This window comes from Ranitomeya variabilis, chromosome 1 (assembly GCF_051348905.1).
Source record: "Ranitomeya variabilis isolate aRanVar5 chromosome 1, aRanVar5.hap1, whole genome shotgun sequence".
Taxonomy (NCBI): domain Eukaryota; kingdom Metazoa; phylum Chordata; class Amphibia; order Anura; family Dendrobatidae; genus Ranitomeya; species Ranitomeya variabilis.
This window is the reverse complement of record NC_135232.1, coordinates 318,573,832-318,597,714: the sequence shown is the minus strand read 5'-3', so window position 1 is coordinate 318,597,714 and position 23,883 is coordinate 318,573,832. Positions and strand designations below refer to the sequence as shown.

The 23,883-nt window shown below is 45.9% G+C and overlaps 1 protein-coding gene across 1 annotated transcript; it reads left to right on the top strand.

The window, feature by feature from the left end:
* Window positions 1–10,921: 10,921 nt before the first annotated feature.
* On the top strand, window positions 10,922–12,064 carry LOC143794718 (olfactory receptor 6N1-like). Its single transcript, XM_077280970.1, has one exon. The coding sequence runs from the start codon at window positions 10,922–10,924 to the stop codon at window positions 12,062–12,064; it is 1,143 nt and encodes a 380-aa protein (XP_077137085.1).
* Window positions 12,065–23,883: the final 11,819 nt, after the last annotated feature.

Here is a 23,883-nt window from a genome sequence, read left to right as displayed (position 1 = left end):
TGACTTGACATATGTCCAGAAAGCAATCATTGACACACTCCACAAGGAGGGTAAGCCACAAAAGGTCATTGCAAAAGAAGCTGGCTGCTCACAGAGTGCTGTATCCAAGCATATTAATGGAAGTGGAAGGAAAAAGTGTGGTAGAAAAAGTTTCACAAACAACCTGAATAACTGCAGCATTGAAAGGTTTTTTAAGAAAAGGCCATTCAAAAATTTAGGGGAGATTCACAAGGAGTGGACTGATGTTGGAGTCATTGCTACAAGAGCCACCACACACAGACGTATCCAGGACATGGGCTACAAGGGTCGCATTCCTTGTGTCAAGGCACTCTTGACCAATAGACAATGCCATAAGCATCATACCTGGGCCAAGGAGAAAAAGAACTGAACTGTTGCTCAGTGGTCCAAGGTGCTATTTTCAGATGAAAATAAATTTTGCATTTCATTTGGAAATCAAGGTCCCAGAGTCTGAAGGAAGAGTGGAGATGCACATAATCCAAGCTGCTTGAGGTCTAGTGTGAAGTTTCCACATTCAGTGATGGTTTGGGGAGCTATGTCTTCTGCTGGTGTAGGTCCACTATGTTTTATCAAGACCAAAGTCAGCCCAGCCGTCTACCAGGAAATTTTAAAATTTTAGAGCACTTTATGCTTCTCTCTGCTGACTTTTTTGGAGATGGAAATTTCATTCTCCAGCAGGACTTGGCACCTGTCCACACTGCCAAAAGTACCAATACCTGGTTAAAAAACAACAGAATCACTGTGCTTGATTTGCCAGCAAACTCACCTGACCTAAACTCCATAGAGAATCTATGGGGTATTGTCAAGAGGAATATGAGAGGCACCAGACCCAACAATGCAGACGAGCTGAAGGCTGCTATCAAAGCAACCTGGGCTTCTATAACTCCACACCAGTGCCACAGGCTGGTCGCCTCCATGCCACGCCACATTGACACAGTAATTGATGTAAAAGGAGCCCCGACTGTTAGGGTTGGCAAATTATACTAAATAAATGTAATAGAAAAGTGCAATCGCAACCCAGGGTCAACCGTGCAGAGATGTTAAACTGCAGTTAGTGTGAACAATGATGGAACACACAGCGAGCGATTGCTAACATGCACTGAGTTGAACGTCACTCAATGAACTTCACACAAAGCTGTGTCACTCGCACACAGAAATGGAATAGATGCTCTGCAATAGAGCTGTGTCACTCTCACACAGTAACGGAATAGATGCTCTGCTATAGAGCTGTATCACTCGCACACAGTAATGGAATAGAAATTATGCTAGATACGATCCCTATTAACCTCACAGGGGATCGAAACCACCACATGGGGAAAATAGTAAACAGTGGTCCCACAGCCAGCAAAAACACTCAGCCAATTCCTCTCCGGAGGTGCTGGATGTCACGATATGGTATGAAATATCATAAGTTAGTTTTCTTGCTAGCATGCGGGGGCTAAACCCCCCCTCTCACTGGTTCTCTTTGCTTCCCTGTGAGTTTCTGAATCTAAGGCAGAAGGGGGTTTTATGGCCATGCCATAAATTCCCGGCTCTGAAGAAAGTTACTCGCCCCCTCCCAACTGCTCTAGCTGGAATTGTTAGAGAAGATTCTAGAACACATGGAAGTCCTTTGTTCCATTTTTGTAAGATATTAGGCAGACGATGTAAGATAGGAAAATGGTAGATATATCTTCTTATTCTCCCTCGGTGGATCTACGCATCACTCTAAACACGGGCGTCTAACTCCATCGGGTGAAGAAGTAGGGATTGCTCTGTAAATAATAGGACATATTTGATCTCATTAGAAAGCCCACGGTAATCTGAGATGAATGCTGGGTTTGCCAGGACTATGATATGTTCAGTAGCGGAATTACAAGTCTTAGAAAGATTTAGCTTATACTTAGTCAGAATGTAGAGAGAGGAGGGTCTGGGATAGCCAGCCTTTTTGGTGATGTCACCAAGCTAAGCTATAACTGTTTTGGCCGGACTCCAGCAGTCAGTCTGTTGCTGGAAGAACATGGGAGTCTGATCTGAAGAGGTGTACCTCATGCATTGGGATTTTTGGGAGCTCCGCCCAACAGCATGGTGTTTGCCTGAACTGATATGAACTAAGAATATGTGAGTGTTATCTTTTCTTCATTTAATCCTTTTATTTTCATAATTACCTTGTACATATTTGCAATTGTCTCATTTGTAACATCTTTGTATAATATTTTGATAAAGCACTGCCTAACCTTTCTGGAGTATAATATTTAATACTAGTTCGTTCTTTATGCTCTAAAAACATACCCTGTCTCTTGAAGGGAAATTACGCTACTGTTTTGGGTTTGCTTCGGACCCGTTTAATCGGAGCTGGTGGCAGCGACCGTGTGCAGGCTTTTGGGTGTTGTTTCAGCGACTGCGGCTTGATAATTATTGTTCCTGCCTGTGTGGGAGTAGTTATCGCATCGCTGCAGCGTGCCCAATAGCCAGTACATAGCAGGCAGCCTTTCTGGCGACTAATTACCCTAGGTGCAGTACCTAATCTGACCTGAGAGTAAGGGGGCGCCAGAGAGCTGCAAGTGTTCAGTGGAACTGTAAGCGGGATATACACAAATCCCTGCAGTTCATGATATATTGAAGAGCAGTGGGATACCTAAAATAAGCCCCTGCTGTAAACTAAGAGGTCAATAGCCTCGTGTGTGTTTTTTCATCACCTTGTGGCAGTGGAGGGATAACTAGGATAAGCCCCCTGCACAGCACATGTGATAGCCATCTGTTGGTCTAAAGTCACCCCAATCCGTGACATATTGGTGGCAGTGGTCAGGAATCCCTGTGGATTTCCATGACAAACTGCTGGCCACACCTAAGGGATCGTGACAATTGGTGACAGTCACGGTGTTAATCGTGACAATTGGTGGCAGCGGTGGGATGGGGAGGTAGAGCCCATAGCAGCGTCGGCTGATGGGTCTGTAGAAACCCCCGGGGAGACAGCCTACGTAGCTGCTGTCACCCGCAGTCAGAGTGCCCGGAACGCAGATAACTGTCTCCCTCCCGGACCCTCCTCAGTCATCATTATGACTGAACCAGAGGTGGACCCAGAGCAGGTCCCAGAGGGCTCCCGAGGGGAAGGGACCCTGACATCGCTTCTGGCTTCCCCTAGCCAGGAGTTTCAGGCCGCTCTGCACACAGATGCGAGCCTAGAGAGTTTGAGACAACTTGCCGGGACGTCATTCTCTGAGACTGATAAGGAGAAGGTGTTCTGTGAAGGAGGAAGGTTGTACCGGGAGACAGTGCCCGGAGAATCACAAAAGGAGTGGTTGAGGGAAAGACAGCTGGTCATCCCGCAGCAATTCCGGGGTGAGTTGTTGCGGATTGCCCATGAGATCCCGCTAGCTGGACACTTGGGGATCAGCAAAACTAAGGCCCGGCTGTCTCAACACTTCTATTGGCCTAAGATGGGGACAGATGTGTCAAACTACTGCTGCTCCTGTCTCACCTGTCAAAGAGTGGGGAAGGCGGGGCCTGCTCTTAAGGCTCCCCTGATCCCTTTGCCAGTGATAGAGGAGCCTTTCCAGAGGATTGCGGTGGACATTGTGGGCCCGCTGGCCGTCTCCAGCAGCTCTGGAAAGCGATATATTCTTACTGTGGTAGACTACGCTACCCGGTACCCAGAGGCAGTAGCTCTGTCGTCAACTAGGGCAGATAAGGTGGCGGATGCCCTGTTGGCCATCTTTTCACGTGTAGGATTTCCCAGGGAAATGCTTATGTCTCACCTAATGGAGGCTCTCTGTAAGAAAATGCAGGTGAAGCACCTGGTATCGAGTCCGTATTACCCACAGACCAATGGCTTGTATGAACGCTTCAATGGTACCCTCAAACAGATGCTACGCATGCTGGTTGAGACACAAGGGCGCGACTGGGAGCGGTACCTCCCAAACCTGCTATTCGCTTACCGAGAGGTTCCGCAGGCCTCGACGGGGTTCTCCCCCTTCGAGCTCCTGTACGGCAGGCGAGTCCGGGGACCCCTTGGGTTGGTAAGAGAATCCTGGGAAGAGGAGCCGAACCCTTCTGAAGTGTCCATAGTGGAGTATGTCATGCGCTTTCGTGACAAGATGCAGACCTTGACGCAGTTGGTGCATGACAACATGACGCAGGCTCAGGCTGACCAGAAGCACTGGTACGACCAGAACGCCCGGGAGCAGACCTACCACGTGGGTCAAAAGGTGTGGGTGCTGGTCCCCGTACCAACGGATAAGCTTCAGGCAGCCTGGGAGGGCCCGTACATCGTCCACCAACAGCTCAACCCGGTCACCTACGTGGTCACACTTGACCACACTCGGGGTAGGCGAAAGGCCTTTCACGTCAACATGATGAAGGCTCATCACGAACGTGAACCTTTCGTCCTACCGGTCTGCAGCGCACCCAAAGAAGGGGAGGAAGACACCCTCCTGGACATGCTGGCCCAAGCCAAGGCCCGTGGGTCCATTGAGGACGTGGAGGTAAGCGCCTCGCTAGATGAACCACAGCGGTTGCAGTTGCAAACCACACTGGAACCCTTCCGGGTCGTGTTCTCCAACCGGCCTGGAAGGACTGAATTAGCCGTCCACGAGGTGGACACCGGGAATCACGCCCCACTACGGCGAACACCCTATCGAATCTCTGACCAGGTGCAGCAGATTATGCGCCAGGAGATCGATGAGATGTTACAGCTGGGGGTGATTCGACGGTCAAAGAGCGCGTGGGCCTCACCTGTAGTTCTCGTGCCAAAGAAGGACCGGACCACCCGGTTCTGCATGGACTACAGGGGGCTCAACGCCATTACAGCCTCTGACGCGCACCCAATGCCGCACATCGAGGAGCTGCTTGAGAAGTTAGCTGGCGCAAAATACCTGACAATAATGGATCTGAGTTGCGGATACTGGCAGATTCCCCTGAGCCCCGAGGCGCAGGAGAAGTCCGCCTTTATCACACCCTTTGGACTGTACGAGTCCACGGTCATGCCCTTCGGCATGAAGAATGCCCCTGACACTTTCCAGCGGATGGTCAATCTCCTGGTTCAGGGACTGGAGAAGTACACCGTGGCGTACTTAGATGACATTGCCATCTTCAGTCCCTCCTGGGATGAACGCCTGCAGCATCTCGAGGAGGTGCTCAGGCGAATTCACCGAGCAGGACTGACTATCAAGCCGGGAAAGTGCCAGATGGGCATGAGGGAGGTCCACTACCTGGGGCACCGGGTAGGCGGAGGCACCCTGAAACCGGAGCCCGAGAAAGTGGGTGCGATCGTGAACTGGCCCACTCCTGGGACCAAGAAACAGGTGATGTCCTTCCTGGGCACTGCAGGGTACTATAGGCGCTTTGTGCAGAACTATAGTAGCCTGGCAAAACCTTTGACGGACCTCACCAGGAATAAGCTACCCCACATCGTCAACTGGACAGATGGCTGTGAGGGGGCCTTCCAGGCGTTGAAAACAGCACTGTGCAACGCCCCTGTGTTGAAAGCAGTCGACAGCAGTCGACCGTTCTTGGTACAGACCGACGCCAGCGAGTTTGGCCTTGGTGCTGTGCTCAGCCAGGTTGACTCGGAGGACCAAGAGCACCCCGTGTTGTACCTGAGCCAGAAACTTTTGCCGAGGGAAGTGGCCTACTCCACCATTGAGAAGGAGTGCCTGGCCATAGTCTGAGCCCTGCAGCGCTTGCAGCCCTACTTGTACGGTCGAACCTTCACTGTGGTGACCGACCACGACCCTCTGCGCTGGCTAAGCACCATGTGAGGAACCAATGGCAGGTTGCTACGCTGGAGCCTTGCCCTTCAGCAATTTGACTTGACCATTAAACACAAAGAGGGCAAAGAGCATAGGAATGCAGATGGACTCTCCCGCCAGGGTGAACCCACTGAGGTGTGCATTGAGGCATACCGAGAGGTTCTGCCGCCGTAGCGCACGCCAAAAGGGGGAGGTGTCACGATATGGTATGAAATATCATAAGTTAGTTTTCTTGCTAGCATGCGGGGACTAAACCCCCCCTCTCACTGGTTCTCTTTGCTTCCCTGTGAGTTTCTGAATCTAAGGCAGAAGAGGGTTTTATGGCCATGCCATAAATTCCCGGCTCTGAAGAAAATTACTCGCCCCCTCCCAACTGCTCTAGCTGGAATTGTTAGAGAAGATTCTAGAACACATGGAAGTCCTTTGTTCCATTTTTGTAAGATATTAGGCAGACGATGTAAGATAGGAAAATGGTAGATATATCTTCTTATTCTCCCTCGGTGGATCTACGCATCACTCTAAACACGGGCGTCTGTTGTGAACTATACTTCTTGGCTCCCTCTTGTGGTCACTAGTGGTATGGCACTGGGATTGTCTTTCCCCAGCTTGGTACCCACCTGGTTCGTTAGGCCAGGGGTGTTGCTATTTAAACTTCCTGGATTCTCAGTCTGGTGCCTGGCATCGTTGTAATCAGTTCATTTCTGTTTGCTCCTGTCTGCTGGTCCTGGTTCTTTGCAAGATAAGCTAAGTCCTGCTTCCTAATTTTTGGTTATTTGCATTGTTCTTATTTTTGTCCAGCTTGTACAAAATGTGATTCCTGATATTGCTGGAAGCTCTAGGGGGCTGATGTTCTCCCCCCACACTGTTAGTCGGTTTGGGGGTTCTTGAATATTCAGCGTGGATATTTTGATAGGGTTTTTTGCTGACCGTATAAGTCATCTTCCTATATTCTGCTATTAGTCAGTGGGCCTCTCTTTGCTAAAACCTAGTTCATTCTTACGTTTGTCTTTTCTTCTTACCTCACCGTTATTATTTGTTGGGGGCTTGTATCCAACTTTGGGGTCTTTTCTCTGGAGGCAAGAAAGGTCTTATTTTCCCTTATAGGGTTAGTTAGTTCTCCGGCTGGCGCAAGACGTCTAGAATCAACGTAGGTACATTCCCCGGCTACTGCTAGTTGTTGTGCAAGGATCAGGTATACAGTCAGCCTAGTTACCACTTCCCTATGAGCTGGTTTTTTGTGTTTGCAGACTTTGTTGTAACCTCTGAGATCCTCTGCCATTGGGGTCATAACAGGCATCTAACTCCATCGGGTGAAGAAGTAGGGATTGCTCTGTAAATAATAGGACATATTTGATCTCATTAAAAAGCCCACGTAATCTGAGATGAATGCTGGGTTTGTCAGGACTATGATATGTTCAGTAGCGGAATTACAAGTCTTAGAAAGATTTAGCTTATACTTAGTCAGAATGTAAAGAGAGGAGGGTCTGGGATAGCCAGCCTTTTTGGTGATGTCACCAAGCTAAGCTATAACTGTTTTGGCCAGACTCCAGCAGTCAGTCTGTTGCTGGAAGAACATGGGAGTCTGATCTGAAGAGGTGTACCTCATGCATTGGGATTTTTGGGAGCTCCGCCCACCAGCATGGTGTTTGCCTGAACTGATATGAACTAAGAATATGTGAGTGTTATCTTTTCTTCATTTCATCCTTTTATTTTCAGAATTACCTTGTACATATTTGCAATTGTCTCATTTGTAACATCTTTGTATAATATTTTGATAAAGCACTGCCTAACCTTTCTGGAGTATAATATTTAATACTAGTTCGTTCTTTATGCTCTAAAAACATACCCTGTCTCTTGAAGGGAAATTACGCTACTGTTTTGGGTTTGCTTCGGACCCGTTTAATCGGAGCTGGTGGCAGCGACCGTGTGCAGGCTTTTGGGTGTTGTTTCAGCGACTGCGGCTTGATAATTATTGTTCCTGCCTGCGTGGGAGTAGTTATCGCGTCGCTGCAGCGCGCCCAATAGCCAGTACATAGCAGGCAGCCTTTCTGGCGACTAATTACCCTAGGTGCAGTACCTAATCTGACCTGAGAGTAAGGGGGGCGCCAGAGAGCTGCAAGTGTTCAGTGGAACTGTAAGCGAGATATACACAAATCCCTGCAGTTCATGGTATATTGAAGAGCAGTGGGATACCTAAAATAAGCCCCTGCTGTAAACTAAGAGGTCAATAGCCTCGTGTGTGTTTTTTCATCACCTTGTGGCAGTGGAGGGATAACTAGGATAAGCCCCCTGCACATGTGATAGCCGTCTGTTGGTCTAAAGTCACCCCAATCTGTGACATATTGGTGGCAGTGGTCAGGAATCCCTGTGGATTTCCATGACTAACTGCTGGCCACGGCTAAGGGATCGTGACAATTGGTGACAGTCACGGTGTGAATCGTGACACCGGAATTCTAATGGCTAAACGCCCGCCCTGAATTCACTCAGTCAAACTCCTATCAGGAGGTGCCGGAATTCAAATGGCTTACAGCTGAAAAACTCATGCTGACACAGACCACACAGTAGCAATGTCTCATACACACATGTAAAATGGTTGATACTAGAGCACGCCGTGCGCCTCTGTGAGCCTTTTATATGTAAAGCTCAAGTCCAGTCAGACAGGACCTTGCCCATGGACCAATCCGGAGCTGCCACATCACCAGAGCAGCTGATGACCGACTGATGACCACCAAAAAGATGTCGCCACATCACGAGTGTGCTCAGTAGGGTGATTTCTGGACTTAATCTCCAGAGCATTTGCTTGTTGCTGCCTACCGCTTGTTACCATAAGCTTGGCTGAAGAGCCAGCAGTAACCAGACGAATAGAATGAACCTCGGCAAGATGCTGGGAACGACATCTATGCTCAGTTGCACCCACAGAGGCCAAAGCTGGATGGGAGACTGCAGATGCAGGCTAGGCTTGGGATCCACCCTGTGCAGCGGGAGAATCCTGGCACCTAACACCGACCAAGTATTGAGTGCATTTACTGAACATACATTTCAGTAAGCCAACATTTTGGATTTTAAAATTAATTTTTCAAGCTGGTGTTATAAAGTATTTTAATTTACTGAGATAATGACTTTTGAGTTTTCATTGTCTGTAAGCCATAATCAACATTAACAGAAATAAACACTTGAAATAGATCACTCTGTTTGCAATGACTCTATATAATATAATAGATTCACATTTTGTATTGAAGAACTGAAATAAATTAGCTTTTTGATGATATTCTAATTTTGTGATAAGCACCTGTATATAATATTAATTATGTAAAATATGGGGCAAGTCACTGATGGATCAGTGACCTGTTAGAAGCCATACAGATGAATATGTAAGCAGAGCACCACATGAAGACACCCCCCACAGGCCCGCCCTGGTGCACGGGAATATCATTAACTCACAACTGAAAATAAAGATTAAACAACAACCACAAGTTGGATTTCATCAACAAAGATATCATTTTAATAAGTATAACAGCGCCAACCTGACACTGTCTGTAGGTTACTCATCACATTCCTGCTGATATGTTTCCTTTAAGCACAAGTGCTCGCTACTCTAGTTTGCATCAGGTGCTTGGGTATGCACCAAGAATCGCATTTGATTGAGTGACATGCTCAAGTCCTCTCCCCACATGTTTATCGGCTGTTAGAAAACAAAAACATGCCTGCCATACATGGGCAATCCCCACTTTTTTGTGGTGTCTAATAGCAACGAATCATGTAGGGGTTGCTACTTGAGTAAGTCACTTGAGCACCCGCGATACTGTGCATAACCAAGCACCCCTGATGCAAACTCAAGCATTGAGCCCTTGCACTCAGCACTAGTTGTTATATCATAATTTTTAACTGTTGAAAAAACCCCAACACTAAGGCTAAGCCCAACCCTAACCCTAAGCCTAACCTGAAGCATAACAGAAAAAAATGAAAGAAATAAAAGTTATAAAATAAAAAAATAAATAATAGTAATGAGCGAGTATACTCGTTGCTCGGGTTTTCCAGAGCACGCTCGGGTGGTCTCCGAGTATTTGTTAGAGCTCGGAGACTTAGTTTTCCTCGCTGAAGCTGCATTATTTACGGCTGCTAGACAGCCTGATTACATGAGGGGATTCCCTAGCAACCAGGCAACTCTCACATATACTCTGGCTGGCTAGCAGGCATAAATCATGCAGCTGCGTCAACAAAAACTAAATCTCCAAGCAGTCACAAATTCTCAGAGACCACTGAGGGTGCTCGGGAAAACCCGAGCAACGAGTATACTCGCTCATCACTTATAAATAATTTAAGGGGATGACACAGGGGAATGATTTAGCAATTACTGTCTTTTGATTACAGCGATAGGTCCACAGAGATCAAAAGGCTGCAATAGGAAAAATCCCTGCTGTTGCCGGTTACCAACCGGGAGATCTCAGGGCCAGTGAGTTCGTATGTGCCCACCATTTTTTTTTCAAGCAGAGGTGGCGAAGGACCAGGGATGGCAGAAGTGCCAGGAGTGCTTGGAGATATCTTTTCTCTCTCCTCTGACATGTATATCATATTAGAAGACAGAGAAACTGGGAAATGATTTTAATAGTGGACACACTTTTTTTAACTTCATCGCCGTTATTAATTTATTCCGATTGTGGACCGGAAAATCCAGCCCTGATCATGTCCTCCAGGATCTCAGCAACTCTTGAATGCTGAGACCCCAGAGATTTTTGAACTCTGGTGGGCGCTATACCCTTATTCCTGATCGCCATTATAAAACAGCATTGAGGGAATAATGCCCGTTAGTGGCCACCGTTTTAATGCATATCAGCAGTCGTTAAAAGGTTAACCGATGATGATATATAATTAATTTTATGACACAATGCAGGACTAGGAGTACTTAATTCCCTGTACCACAATTAACGTGATGAAAATCAACTGAGGTCACAAAGAAAAAGATAAATAACAGCTTGTCAAAATTGGTGCTTATAAACCTAGGTTGTGCAGTGTCCAAATCACAGCATTTTATTGCATTTATTTTATTATTTATATGTATACACACCTAGATATAGATGTGATTTAATTAACAATCTAACCAAATATTATATTTTGGTAAGAAAGCTAAATTGGTCAGTTTGAATGTATTCTTACAATACTCTCTTCTTTTTGATATGAGATCATATAAGGCAGATCAGAATATAGAAAGTCCTCTAGACAACCATTCTTCTATCCATGAGTTCCACTTCCAAGGATTTCTTATTTCCACTTACCAGCAAATATTCCTGTTCTTGGCCATTTTTCTCATCTACATCTTCATTCTCTTTGGAAATGCATTAATTGCAATATTGGTTTGCATAAGCCATCAATTACAAAATCCCATGTACATACTCCTTGGCAACTTCTCTTTCACCGAGATATGCTACACAACAGTTATCATTCCTCAGACTCTTGTACATATTTTATCTGCAAATAAAACAATATCTCACACTAAGTGTCTGCTGCAGCTCTACTTTTGCAGTTCGTTTGGTAGCACGGAATGTCTACTTCTCTCTATTATGGCATATGATCGATATTTAGCCATATGTCATCCTCTGCACTACTCTATTGTCATGAGAAGCTCTGTGTGTACCTGTCTCTCACTGCTATGCTGGTTGACTGGCCTTTTTGGCTCATTATTGCCTTTACTGATGGTCTCCAAGTTAGTATTTTGTGGACCCAGTGAAATCAACCATTTTTTCTGTGAGTCCTTGAAGCTTTTCGAACTTTCTTGCACAGACACCTCGACCAGTAGACTATTATTGTTTTTCTTCGCCTCAGCTATAGTGCTGGGTTCTTCTGCCATGATTATGTTATCCTACACTGCTATTATAGGTACAATTCTGAGATTTTCTTCTACAATCGCCAAACAAAAAGCATTTTCCACGTGTGCCGCCCATCTTCTGGTTGTGTCACTTTTCTATGGAACATTGATTTTCATGTATATTGCCCCACCAGCCATTGAAAGCAATGAAATATATAAAGGTTTATCTCTCTTATATACTGTTTTTACACCTATGCTAAACCCTATTATATACAGTTTAAGAAATAGTGACATTCACAGAATATTGGGTCTAAAAATGGATAGAGTAAAATTGTCCTTACCTGGCAAATTATTCAGCAGAAAACAGTTAACGAATATTACTCAAAAGGGAAGTGGCCCATGCACCATTTCAATGAGGGAAGTAAAACAAGAAGCCATCTTGACCAGTGACTTGAGGTTTAAAGAGATGGAATTATCCACATTCTTAATTGTAAAAAAAGAAACTATTGAGTAACTGAAATAAAGCTCATCCCTGTAGATGCACAAAGACACAATGATTATTGATCCAGATTGTTTTACGATTAATAACAATAGTTATTACACATTTGATGCAAAACGTAATTGATCCTGAATCTGCTTTATCACTTGGGACATTTATTAAGTGGTTAATAATACATTTCTAGGATTCTTTTACTATTTTTGGATTCTTTTACTATTGCTTAGAAAAGATTTCACACTGTCCCAGTAAGGCTTGTTTCACATTTGCGTTGCAACCTCAAACGCACGAAAAACCGCATGCAAACGCGTACAAATGCAGCGGTTTTTAGACGCATAAGGTAACACATGTGGTTAAAAAACGCGGGGTTTACACACTTTTTCATGCGTTTTGCAAGTGTTCGCATTTTCTGTGCGCATGGTGGAAAATTTAACAGGAGAAAAATCTAGATAAACAGACACCGCCAATGGGACTACATTGGGCGTGTATTATGGGATATCTATATACTGTATATATACCCTTGGACTGCTGAAATCTTAACAGTTTGCTACTGTATCCTGTGTCATGATGGATCTTCGCATGGAGAGCTTTTATTTCAACCTGGATTTAAGCATCAAGCTGTTTCTTGCCTGTGTGTTTGCTTGGGAGCAACAAGGAAATAGAGAACTATAGAATGACAGAGAAGGACATGGCGTCAGCGTTTTTGGAGACACCCCATTATTGAACTCCGAGAGAGCCGTGGAGCCTATCACACGCTATATGGCGAGCTTAATGCCAACTGTTGTGAATTTGGATTCTGGGCTCCCCCGGTGGCTACTGGTGGAATTGAACTGGTGTCTTCATCTTCTCTGTTCACCTGTTCCCATCAAGTTGTGGGAGTCGCTATATAACCTTGCTTCTCTGTTAGTTGCTTGCCGGTCAACAATGTTATCAGAAGCCTCTCTGTGCTTGTTCCTGCTCCTAGACAACTACTAGATAAGTTGGACTCTTGTCCATGTTTGTTTTTGCATTTTTGTTCCAGTTCACAGCTGTAGTTTCGTTACTGTGTCTGGAAAGCTCTTGTGAACAGGAATTGCCACTCTGGTGTTATGAGTTAATGCCAGAGTTTTAAAGTAATTTCTGGATGGTGTTTTGATAGGGTTTTCAGCTGACCATGAAAGTGTCCTTTCTGTCTTCTGCTATGTAGTAAGTGGACCTCAAATTTGCTAAACCTATTTTCATACTACGTTTGTTATTTCATCTTAACTCACCGCCAATACATGTGGGGGGCCTCTGTCTCCTTTCGGGGTATTTCTCTAGAGGTGAGCTAGGACTAATATTTTCCTCTGCTAGCTTTATTAGTCCTCCGGCTGGTGCTGGGCATCTAGAATCAACGTAGGCATGCTACCCGGCCACTGCTAGTTGTGCGTTAGGTTTAGTTCATGGTCAGCTCAGTTTCCATCTTCCAAGAGCTAGTTCCTATATATGCTGATGCTATGTTCTCTTGCCATTGAGATCATGACAGTTTGACCGGCCAACAAAGTGTTAATTGTTTGGGCTGAAGCAGGAGATAGAGAAGTGTTTAAGGGAAATTTTTTTTTTTTTTTTTTTTTTCCCTTCAGAGTTTTGCTGCCTAGCCCTTAATTGCTGTCTAGCTGCTTCTTACCTCCTCTTAACCCTTGAATGGCTCTGTGTCCACCTGTTTGTAATGGATCTTCAGAGTGTAACTGCAGGTTTGAATAATCTCGCCACGAAAGTACAAAATTTGCAAGATTTTGTTTGTCATGCACCTGTATCTGAGCCGAGAATTCCTTTGCCGGAATTTTTCTCGGGGAATAGATCCGGGTTTCAGAATTTTCGAAATAATTGCAAATTATTTTTGTCCCTGAAATCTCGCTCTGCTGGAGACCCTGCACAGCAGGTCAGGATTGTGATTTCCTTGCTCCGGGGCGACCCTCAAGACTGGGCTTTTTCATTGACACCAGGGGATCCTGCGTTGCTCAATGTGGATGCGTTTTTTCTGGCCTTGGGGTTGCTTTATGACGAACCTCATTTGGAGCTTCAGGCAGAAAAAACTTTGATGTCCCTATCTCAGGGGCAAGATGAAGCGGAAATTTACTGCCAAAGATTCCGTAAATGGTCTGTGCTTACTCAGTGGAATGAGTGCGCCCTGGCGGCGACTTTCAGAGAGGGTCTCTCTGATGCCATTAAGGATGTTATGGTGGGGTTCCCTGTGCCTGCGGGTCTGAATGAGTCCATGACAATGGCTATTCAGATCGATAGGCGTCTGCGGGAGCGCAAACCAGTGCACCATCTGGCGGTTTCCACTGAGAGGTCGCCAGAGAGTATGCAGTGTGATAGAATTCTGTCCCGAAGCGAGCGGCAGAATTTTAGACGGAAAAATGGGTTGTGTTTCTATTGTGGTGATTCTACTCATGTTATATCAGCATGCTCTAAGCGCACTAAAAAGCTTGGTAAATCTGTTTCCATTTGCACCTTACCGTCTAAGTTTATTCTATCTGTGACCCTGATTTGCTCTTTGTCATCTATTACCACGGACGCCTATGTCGACTCTGGCGCCGCTTTGAGTCTTATGGATTGGTCCTTTGCCAAACGCTGTGGGTATGATTTAGAGCCTTTGGAGACTCCTATTCCTCTGAAGGGGATTGACTCCACCCCATTGGCTAATAATAAACCACAATACTGGACACAAGTAACTATGCGTATTAATCCGGATCACCAGGAGATTATTCGCTTTCTGGTGCTGTATAATCTACATGATGATTTGGTGTTAGGATTGCCTTGGCTGCAATCTCACAACCCAGTCCTCGACTGGAGAGCTATGTCTGTGTTGAGCTGGGGATGTAAGGGGGCTCATGGGGATGTACCTGTGGTTTCCATTTCATCATCTATTCCCTCTGAAATTCCTGAGTTCCTGTCTGACTATCGTGACGTCTTTGAAGAATCCAAGCTTGGTTCGTTACCTCCGCACCGAGAGTGCGATTGTGCCATAGATTTAATCCCGGGTAGTAAATACCCAAAGGGTCGTTTATTTAATCTGTCTGTGCCTGAACATGCTGCTATGCGAGAATATATAAAGGAGTCCTTGGAAAAGGGACATATTCGTCCATCGTCATCTCCCTTAGGAGCCGGTTTTTTCTTTGTGTCAAAAAAAGACGGCTCTTTGAGACCATGTATTGATTATCGGCTTTTGAATAAAATCACTGTTAAATATCAATACCCATTGCCGTTGCTGACGGATTTGTTTGCTCGCATAAAGGGGGCCAAGTGGTTCTCTAAGATTGACCTTCGGGGGGCGTATAATTTGGTGCGAATCAGGCAGGGGGATGAGTGGAAAACCGCATTTAATACGCCCGAGGGCCACTTTGAGTATTTAGTGATGCCTTTTGGTCTTTCAAATGCTCCGTCAGTTTTCCAGTCCTTTATGCATGATATTTTTCGCGATTATTTGGATAAATTTATGATTGTGTATCTGGATGATATTCTGATTTTTTCGGATGACTGGGACTCTCATGTCCAGCAAGTCAGGAGGGTTTTTCAGGTTTTGCGGTCTAATTCTTTGTGTGTGAAGGGTTCTAAGTGTGTTTTTGGGGTACAGAGGATTTCCTTTTTGGGATATATTTTTTCCCCCTCTTCCATTGAAATGGATCCTGTCAAGGTTCAAGCCATTTGTGATTGGACGCAGCCCTCTTCTCTTAAGAGTCTTCAGAAATTTTTGGGCTTTGCTAACTTTTATCGTCGATTTATTGCTGGTTTTTTGGATATTGCTAAGCCATTGACCGATTTGACTAAGAAGGGTGCTGATGTTGCTGATTGGTCCCCTGATGCTGTGGAGGCCTTTCGGGAGCTTAAGCGCCGTTTTTCCTCTGCCCCTGTGTTGCGTCAGCCTGATGTTGCTCTACCTTTTCAGGTTGAGGTCGACGCTTCTGAGATCGGAGCTGGGGCAGTGTTGTCGCAGAAAAGTTCTGACTGCTCCGTGATGAGGCCTTGTGCCTTCTTTTCCCGTAAATTTTCGCCCGCTGAGCGGAATTATGATGTTGGGAATCGGGAGCTTTTGGCCATGAAGTGGGCTTTTGAGGAGTGGCGCCATTGGCTTGAGGGGGCCAGACATCAGGTGGTGGTATTGACTGACCACAAAAATTTGATTTATCTTGAGACCGCCAGGCGCCTGAATCCTAGACAGGCGCGCTGGTCATTATTTTTCTCTCGGTTTAATTTTGTGGTGTCATACCTACCGGGTTCTAAGAATGTTAAGGCGGATGCCCTTTCTAGGAGTTTTGAGCCTGACTCGCCTGGTAACTCTGAGCCCACAGGTATCCTTAAGGATGGAGTGGTATTGTCAGCCGTTTCTCCAGACCTGCGGCGGGCCTTGCAGGAGTTTCAGGCGGATAGACCTGATCGTTGCCCACCTGATAAACTGTTTGTTCCTGATGATTGGACCAGTAGAGTCATCTCTGAGGTTCATTCTTCTGCGTTGGCAGGTCATCCTGGCATTTTTGGTACCAGGGATTTGGTGGCAAGGTCCTTCTGGTGGCCTTCCCTGTCACGAGATGTGCGAGGCTTTGTGCAGTCTTGTGACGTTTGTGCTCGGGCCAAGCCTTGTTGTTCTCGGGCTAGTGGATTATTGTTGCCCTTGCCTATTCCTAAGAGGCCTTGGACGCACATCTCGATGGATTTTATTTCAGATCTGCCGGTTTCTCAGAAGATGTCTGTCATCTGGGTGGTGTGTGACCGTTTTTCTAAGATGGTCCATTTGGTTCCTCTGCCCAAGTTGCCTTCTTCTTCCGAGTTGGTTCCTCTGTTTTTTCAAAATGTTGTTCGTTTGCATGGTATTCCTGAGAATATCATTTCTGACAGAGGGACCCAATTCGTGTCTAGATTTTGGCGGGCATTCTGTGCTAGGATGGGCATAGATTTATCTTTTTCGTCCGCTTTCCATCCTCAGACGAATGGCCAGACCGAGCGGACTAATCAGACCCTGGAGACATATCTGAGGTGTTTTGTGTCTGCTGACCAGGATGATTGGGTTGCTTTTTTGCCATTGGCGGAGTTCGCTCTCAATAATCGGGCCAGCTCTGCCACTTTGGTGTCCCCGTTTTTCTGTAATTCGGGGTTTCATCCTCGATTTTCCTCTGGTCAGGTGGAATCTTCGGATTGTCCTGGAGTGGATGCTGTGGTGGAGAGATTGCATCAGATCTGGGGGCAGGTGGTGGACAATTTGAGGTTGTCCCAGGAGAAGACTCAGCTTTTTGCCAACCGCCACCGTCGTGTTGGTCCTCGGCTTTGTGTTGGGGATTTGGTGTGGTTGTCTTCTCGTTTTGTCCCTATGAGGGTCTCTTCTCCTAAGTTTAAGCCTCGGTTCATCGGCCCGTATAAGATATTGGAGATCCTTAACCCTGTTTCCTTCCGTTTGGACCTCCCTGCATCCTTTTCTATTCATAACGTTTTTCATCGGTCATTATTGCGCAGGTATGAGGTACCGGTTGTGCCTTCCGTTGAGCCTCCTGCTCCGGTGTTGGTTGAGGGTGAGTTGGAGTACGTTGTGGAGAAAATCTTAGACTCCCGTGTTTCCAGACGGAGACTCCAGTATCTGGTCAAGTGGAAGGGATACGGCCAGGAGGATAATTCTTGGGTGAATGCATCTGATGTTCATGCCTCTGATCTGGTTCGTGCCTTTCATAGGGCCCATCCTGATCGCCCTGGTGGTTCTGGTGAGGGTTCGGTGCCCCCTCCTTGAGGGGGGGGTACTGTTGTGAATTTGGATTCTGGGCTCCCCCGGTGGCTACTGGTGGAATTGAACTGGTGTCTTCATCTTCTCTGTTCACCTGTTCCCATCAAGTTGTGGGAGTCGCTATATAACCTTGCTTCTCTGTTAGTTGCTTGCCGGTCAACAATGTTATCAGAAGCCTCTCTGTGCTTGTTCCTGCTCCTAGACAACTACTAGATAAGTTGGACTCTTGTCCATGTTTGTTTTTGCATTTTTGTTCCAGTTCACAGCTGTAGTTTCGTTACTGTGTCTGGAAAGCTCTTGTGAACAGGAATTGCCACTCTGGTGTTATGAGTTAATGCCAGAGTTTTAAAGTAATTTCTGGATGGTGTTTTGATAGGGTTTTCAGCTGACCATGAAAGTGTCCTTTCTGTCTTCTGCTATGTAGTAAGTGGACCTCAAATTTGCTAAACCTATTTTCATACTACGTTTGTTATTTCATCTTAACTCACCGCCAATACATGTGGGGGGCCTCTGTCTCCTTTCGGGGTATTTCTCTAGAGGTGAGCTAGGACTAATATTTTCCTCTGCTAGCTTTATTTAGTCCTCCGGCTGGTGCTGGGCATCTAGAATCAACGTAGGCATGCTACCCGGCCACTGCTAGTTGTGCGTTAGGTTTAGTTCATGGTCAGCTCAGTTTCCATCTTCCAAGAGCTAGTTCCTATATATGCTGATGCTATGTTCTCTTGCCATTGAGATCATGACAGCCAACCCGGACAAATTCCAGGAATATACCAGGATGTCTCAAGACTCTTTCCGGGAATTGCTTGGTCATGTCCAAGGAGCCATCCGGAGACAGGACACCCAGCTCCGTAGAGTGATTCCAGCAGAGGAACGTCTCCTGGTTACATTAAGGTACGTAATAATTCTAAACAAATGCCAGTCATAATTATTGTTGGTCTGCCATGTATTCTTTTATTTTCCTTTATGTCTTTAGCTAAACACCACCATAAGTGGAATTAATGGTAATTTTATTTTTTTATTTTATTTCAGATTTCAGGCAACCGGAGAGAGCTTATCATCCCTCCACTTTCAGTACCGGCTTTGAATTTCCACCCTGTCTGGAATAGTTGTGGACACCAGGCGGGCTTTGTGGAACGTTACCCGGGATGAATTTATACCCCTACCCATGGAGGACATGTGGATGGAAATTGCAGAAAAATTCTGGAGTGTGTGTGATTTCCTTAATTGTTTGGGAGAAGTCGATGGAAAGCACATACGCATTATCAAACCCGCCAGAACTGGATTGGAGTACTTCAACTACAAAAAATATTTTTCTGTTGTGCTCATGGCAATAGCAGATGCGGACTGTCGCTTCATCACTGTGGACATTGGAGCCTTTGGCCGTGGCAATGACTCACAGACTTTCAAGAACTCTGATATGGGCCGACGTGTGTATGGCAAAAATTTTAATTTTCCACTGTCACGACCTCTCCTCAACACTCAAGGCCCACCGATGCCATTTGTTATGGTTGGGGATGAGGCCTTTCAGATGTGTGAAAACCTACTGAAGCCATATTCCAGTTGGGACTTGAACCACACCAAAAGGATTTATAACTAGAGACTGACCAGGGCCCGAAGAACAGTAGAGTGTACCTTTGGGATTTTAGTTTCAAAATGGTGCATTCTTGAGACAGCATTAATCGTAAAATGGAGACAGTCGATGAGGTGGTCAAAGCCTGTGTGGTTCTCCACAATTACATAATGGCTAAGGAGCAACCCAACATTGAACTGGATGAACCAGTTGCAAACCCATTGCCAGATTACCAGCATCACCCACTGCGGTCAACTGTTGAAGTTGGCCACATGCGGGACCAATTTGCTGCCTATTTTGATTCTGATATTGGACGTGTGGCATGGCAAGACAATATTGTGTAAAATGTTCTGTTGGGTTTGGGTCTGTACCAGTTATGTTTTAAATGTTACTAATATTTTTTGTTAATAAACTTTGTGTTTCGATATCTTGACTGAGTCTCCTATGTATTTCTTCTAAAAACCACTTAGGTTGTTAGTGGTAAGGTAGTTGACATCATTACGTCCTGATTCTGTTCTGCAGTATCTATTGGACGCAGACTGAAGAGACGATGGAGGTATAATACAAAGCAGATCTACACTCATCAAGTCAGGTGTCGTAAATAATGAATTCATGATGCACAAATAAGCCTCATGAATTCACTATTTCTGACATATGTTCAGGTGAGTATAGATATGTCTTGTATGACCTCCATCATCTCTTCGGTTTGTGTGAAATAGATTACGTACTCTGAAGAAATAAATGGAGGTTATACAAGGCAGTTCTCTACTCACCAGGTCAGGTGTCATAAATAATGAGTTCAAGATGCAGAGTTTTGTGCATCATGAACTTACTATTAATGACACAAGACCTGTTGAGTATAGTTCTGCTTTGTATTACCGCCATTTTCTCTTCAGTCTGCGACACAGATTAATCAGACTGAAGAGATTATGGAGAAAATACAAGTTATATTTCTTTTTTGCCACCTCATAGCTCTATACCAAACACACAAAGCTGCAGTCTTGTACTTAATAACTACTGGAGCTATGAGTTGGCAAAAACATATAGTGTGCGGCGCAGTGTTTTATTAGGCGCATGGTGTGTGTTGTCGGCGGCGAAATACACAAATGACCAAACATTATTGGGGGCAAAAAACATTATTATTTATTTTTTAATCAAAAAAAAATTTAACTGGGCCTGCTTGGGGTAGAGTGACGGAACTGGGGGGTGTGTAGCTGTGAGGCCTGGCTAAGTGTGGATGACGCAGGGGTGGCAGGAGAAGGGGCAATCAAAGTAGTGGGATCTGGGAGTTTGGGGATGGGGCTTGATGCATGAGAGGGCTGAGACACACTGGAAGGGTGAGACAAACCTGACATTACAGACACTTTGGGAGGTGAGGGTGGAGGAATACAGATAGTCAGCTGCTTTTTATTTTTTTCCCTTTTTGGGATCTACGTGTAAGTCTGGGTTGCCTCGGTGGGCTCATTTGTTGCAGCCTGGTCGTGGTGGGTGACCTGTCAGGGTAGGGCTGCTGCATTGTGCTCATAGAGCGGACAGCCATGCCAGAGTCCTGCTGCTGCATGGTAGTGGGGAAGGCCATGCCTGAGTCCTGCTGCATCGTGGTGGTGGTGGAGCGGAAGGCCATGCCAGGGTCCTGCTGCTGCATGGTGGTGGTGGGGAAGGCCATGCCTGGGTCCTGCTGCATCGTGGTGGTGGTGGAGTGGAAGGCCATGTCAGGGTCCTGCTGCACCATGGTGGTGGTGGAGTGGAAGGCCATGCCAGGGCCCTGCTGCATCATGGTGGTGGTGAAGCGGAAGCCCATGCCTGGGTCCTGCTGCTGCATGGTGGAGGCAGTGGAGGAGGTCCAAGCAGGAGCAGCAGTTGTCATGGTGGTGGTGGTGGTGGGCTGTCCAACATCACTCGGCATGGTGGTGGTGCTGTAGTGATGTCCGGCAGTGCTTGTAATGGAGGTGCCCATGCAATGGTATGCAGCAGAGCTCAGCATTGAGGTCAAGCATGACAGTGTTGGCACAGGTGGATATGCCGCCACTGTCTGCTGAAAATATCGACTCTGCTGCATAGCCTGCATGTAAGCAGCCTGTAACACTTATACTGGGGAACTCAGGAGTCTCTTTGTGTGGAACAAGACAATACTGAACGCAGTTTGTAGGTGAAAAGTCTATATTGAATACACACGGTGCTTCAAACAAGTGCAGAGAAAACTCAAGTCCATAACACTTTAACAACTTAACAAGTCTGTAGGAAAACTCAGAGAGAAATGCAATCAGCAGACAGTCTGTAAAGCACAGTCTATACTTGAGAACGCTGGAAACTAATAAGTCCGTGTCTAGTCCATGCACGGATAAGCAAGTTCAAACAAGGGGTTAAATTATCCGGGAAGACCTGGGTGAAAGTCTTAGATTAACCCCTTCCTGACATCTGACGTACTATCCCGTCGAGGTGGGGTGGGCCCGTATGACCACCGACGGGATAGTACGTCATACGCGGCCGGGTGTCAGCTGCATATCGCAGCTGACATCCGGCACTATGTGCCAGGAGCGGTCACGGACCGCCCCCGGCACATTAACCCCCGGCACACCGCGATCAAACATGATCGCGATGTGCCGGCGGTGCAGGGAAGCATCGCGCAGGGAGGGGGCTCCCTGCGGGCTTCCCTGAGCCCCCCGCAGCAACGCGATGTGATCGCGTTGCTGCGAGGGTCTTACCTCCCTCCCTGCCTGCTCCAGACCCGGATCCAAGATGGCCGCGGATCCGGGTCCTGCAGGGAGGGAGGTGGCTTCACAGAAGCCTGCTCAGAGCAGGCACTGTGAAGCAGCGTGCACTCCTCTCAGATCGGTGATCTGTCAGAGTGCTATGCAAACTGTTAGATCACCGATCTGTATTGTCCCCCCCTGGGGCAAAGTAAAAAAGTTAAAAAAAAATTTTCCAAATGTGTAAAAAAAAATAAAAATATTCCAAAATAATGAAAAGAAAAATATTATTCCCATAAATACAATTCTTTATCTAAATAATAATAAAAAAACAATAAAAGTACACATATTTAGTATCGCCACGTCCGTAACGACCCGACCTATAAAACTGGCCCACTAGTTAACCCCTTCAGTAAACACCGTAAGAAAAAAAAAAAAAAACGAGGCAAAAAACAACGCTTTATTATCATACTGCCAAACAAAAAGTGGAATAACACGTGATCAAAAAGACTGATATAAATAACCATGGTACCGCTGAAAACGTCATCTTGTCGCGCAAAAAACGAGCCACCATACAGCATCATCAGCAAAAAAATAAAAAAGTTATAGTCCTGAGAATAAAGCGATACCAAAATAATTACTTTTTCTATAAAAGAGTTTTTATCGTATAAAAGCGCCAAAACATAAAAAAATGATATAAATGAGATATCGCTGTAATCGTACTGACCCGACGAATAAAACTGCTTTATCAATTTTACTAAACGCGGAACGGTATAAACGCCTCCCCAAAAAGAAATTCATGAATAGCTGGTTTTTGATCACTCTGCCTCACAAAAATCGGAATAAAAAGCGATCAAAAAATGTCACGTGTCCGAAAATGTTACCAATAAAAACGTCAACGCGTCCCGCAAAAAACAAGATCTCACATAACTCTGTGGACTCAAATATGGAAAAATTACAGCTCTCAAAATGTGGTAACGCAAAAAATATTTTTTGCAATGAAAAGTGTCTTTCAGTGTGTGACGGCTGCCAATCATAAAAATCCGCTAAAAAACCCGCTATAAAAGTAAATCAAACCCCCCTTCATCACCCCCTTAGTTAGGGAAAAATAAAAAAATTAAAAAATGTATTTATTTCCATTTTCCCATTAGGGTTAGGGTTAGGGCTAGAGTTGGGACTAGAGTTAGGGCTAGGGTTAGGGTTAGGGCAAGGGTTAGGGTTAGGGTTAGGGCTAGGGTTGGGGCTAGGGTTGGGGCTAGGGTTAGGGCTAGGGTTAGGGCTAGGGTTAGGGTTGGGGTTAGGGTTAGGGTTAGGGCTAGGGTTGGGGCTAGGTTTAGGGCTAGGTTTAGGGCTAGGGTTAGGGCTAGGGTCAGGGCTAGTGTTATGGCTAGTGTTACGGCTAGTGTTACGGCTAGTGTTACGGCTAGTGTTAGGGCTAGTGATAGGGCTAGGGTTATTGCTAGGGTTAGGGCTAGGGTTGGGGCTAGGGTTGGGGCTACAGTTAGGGTTGGGGCTAAAGATAGGGTTAGGGTTTGGATTAAATTTACGGTTGGGAATAGGGTTGGGTGTGTCTGGGTTAGAGGAGTGGTTAGGGTTACTGTTGGGATTAGGGTAAGGGGTGTGTTTGGATTAGGGTTTCAGTTATAATTGGGGGGTTTCCACTGTTCAGGCACATCAGGGGCTTTCCAAACGGGATATGGCATCCGATCTGAATTCCAGCCAATTCTGCGTTAAAAAAGGAAAACAGTGCTCCTTCCCTTCCGAGCTCTCCCGTGTGCCCAAACAGGGGTTTATCCCAACATATGGGGTATCAGCGTACTCAGGACAAATTGGACATCATCTTTTG

Coding starts and splice junctions, on each gene's coding strand:
- LOC143794718 (XM_077280970.1), top strand. CDS start 10,922: ATGAGATCATATAAGGCAGATCAGAATATAGAAAGTCCTCTAGACAAC.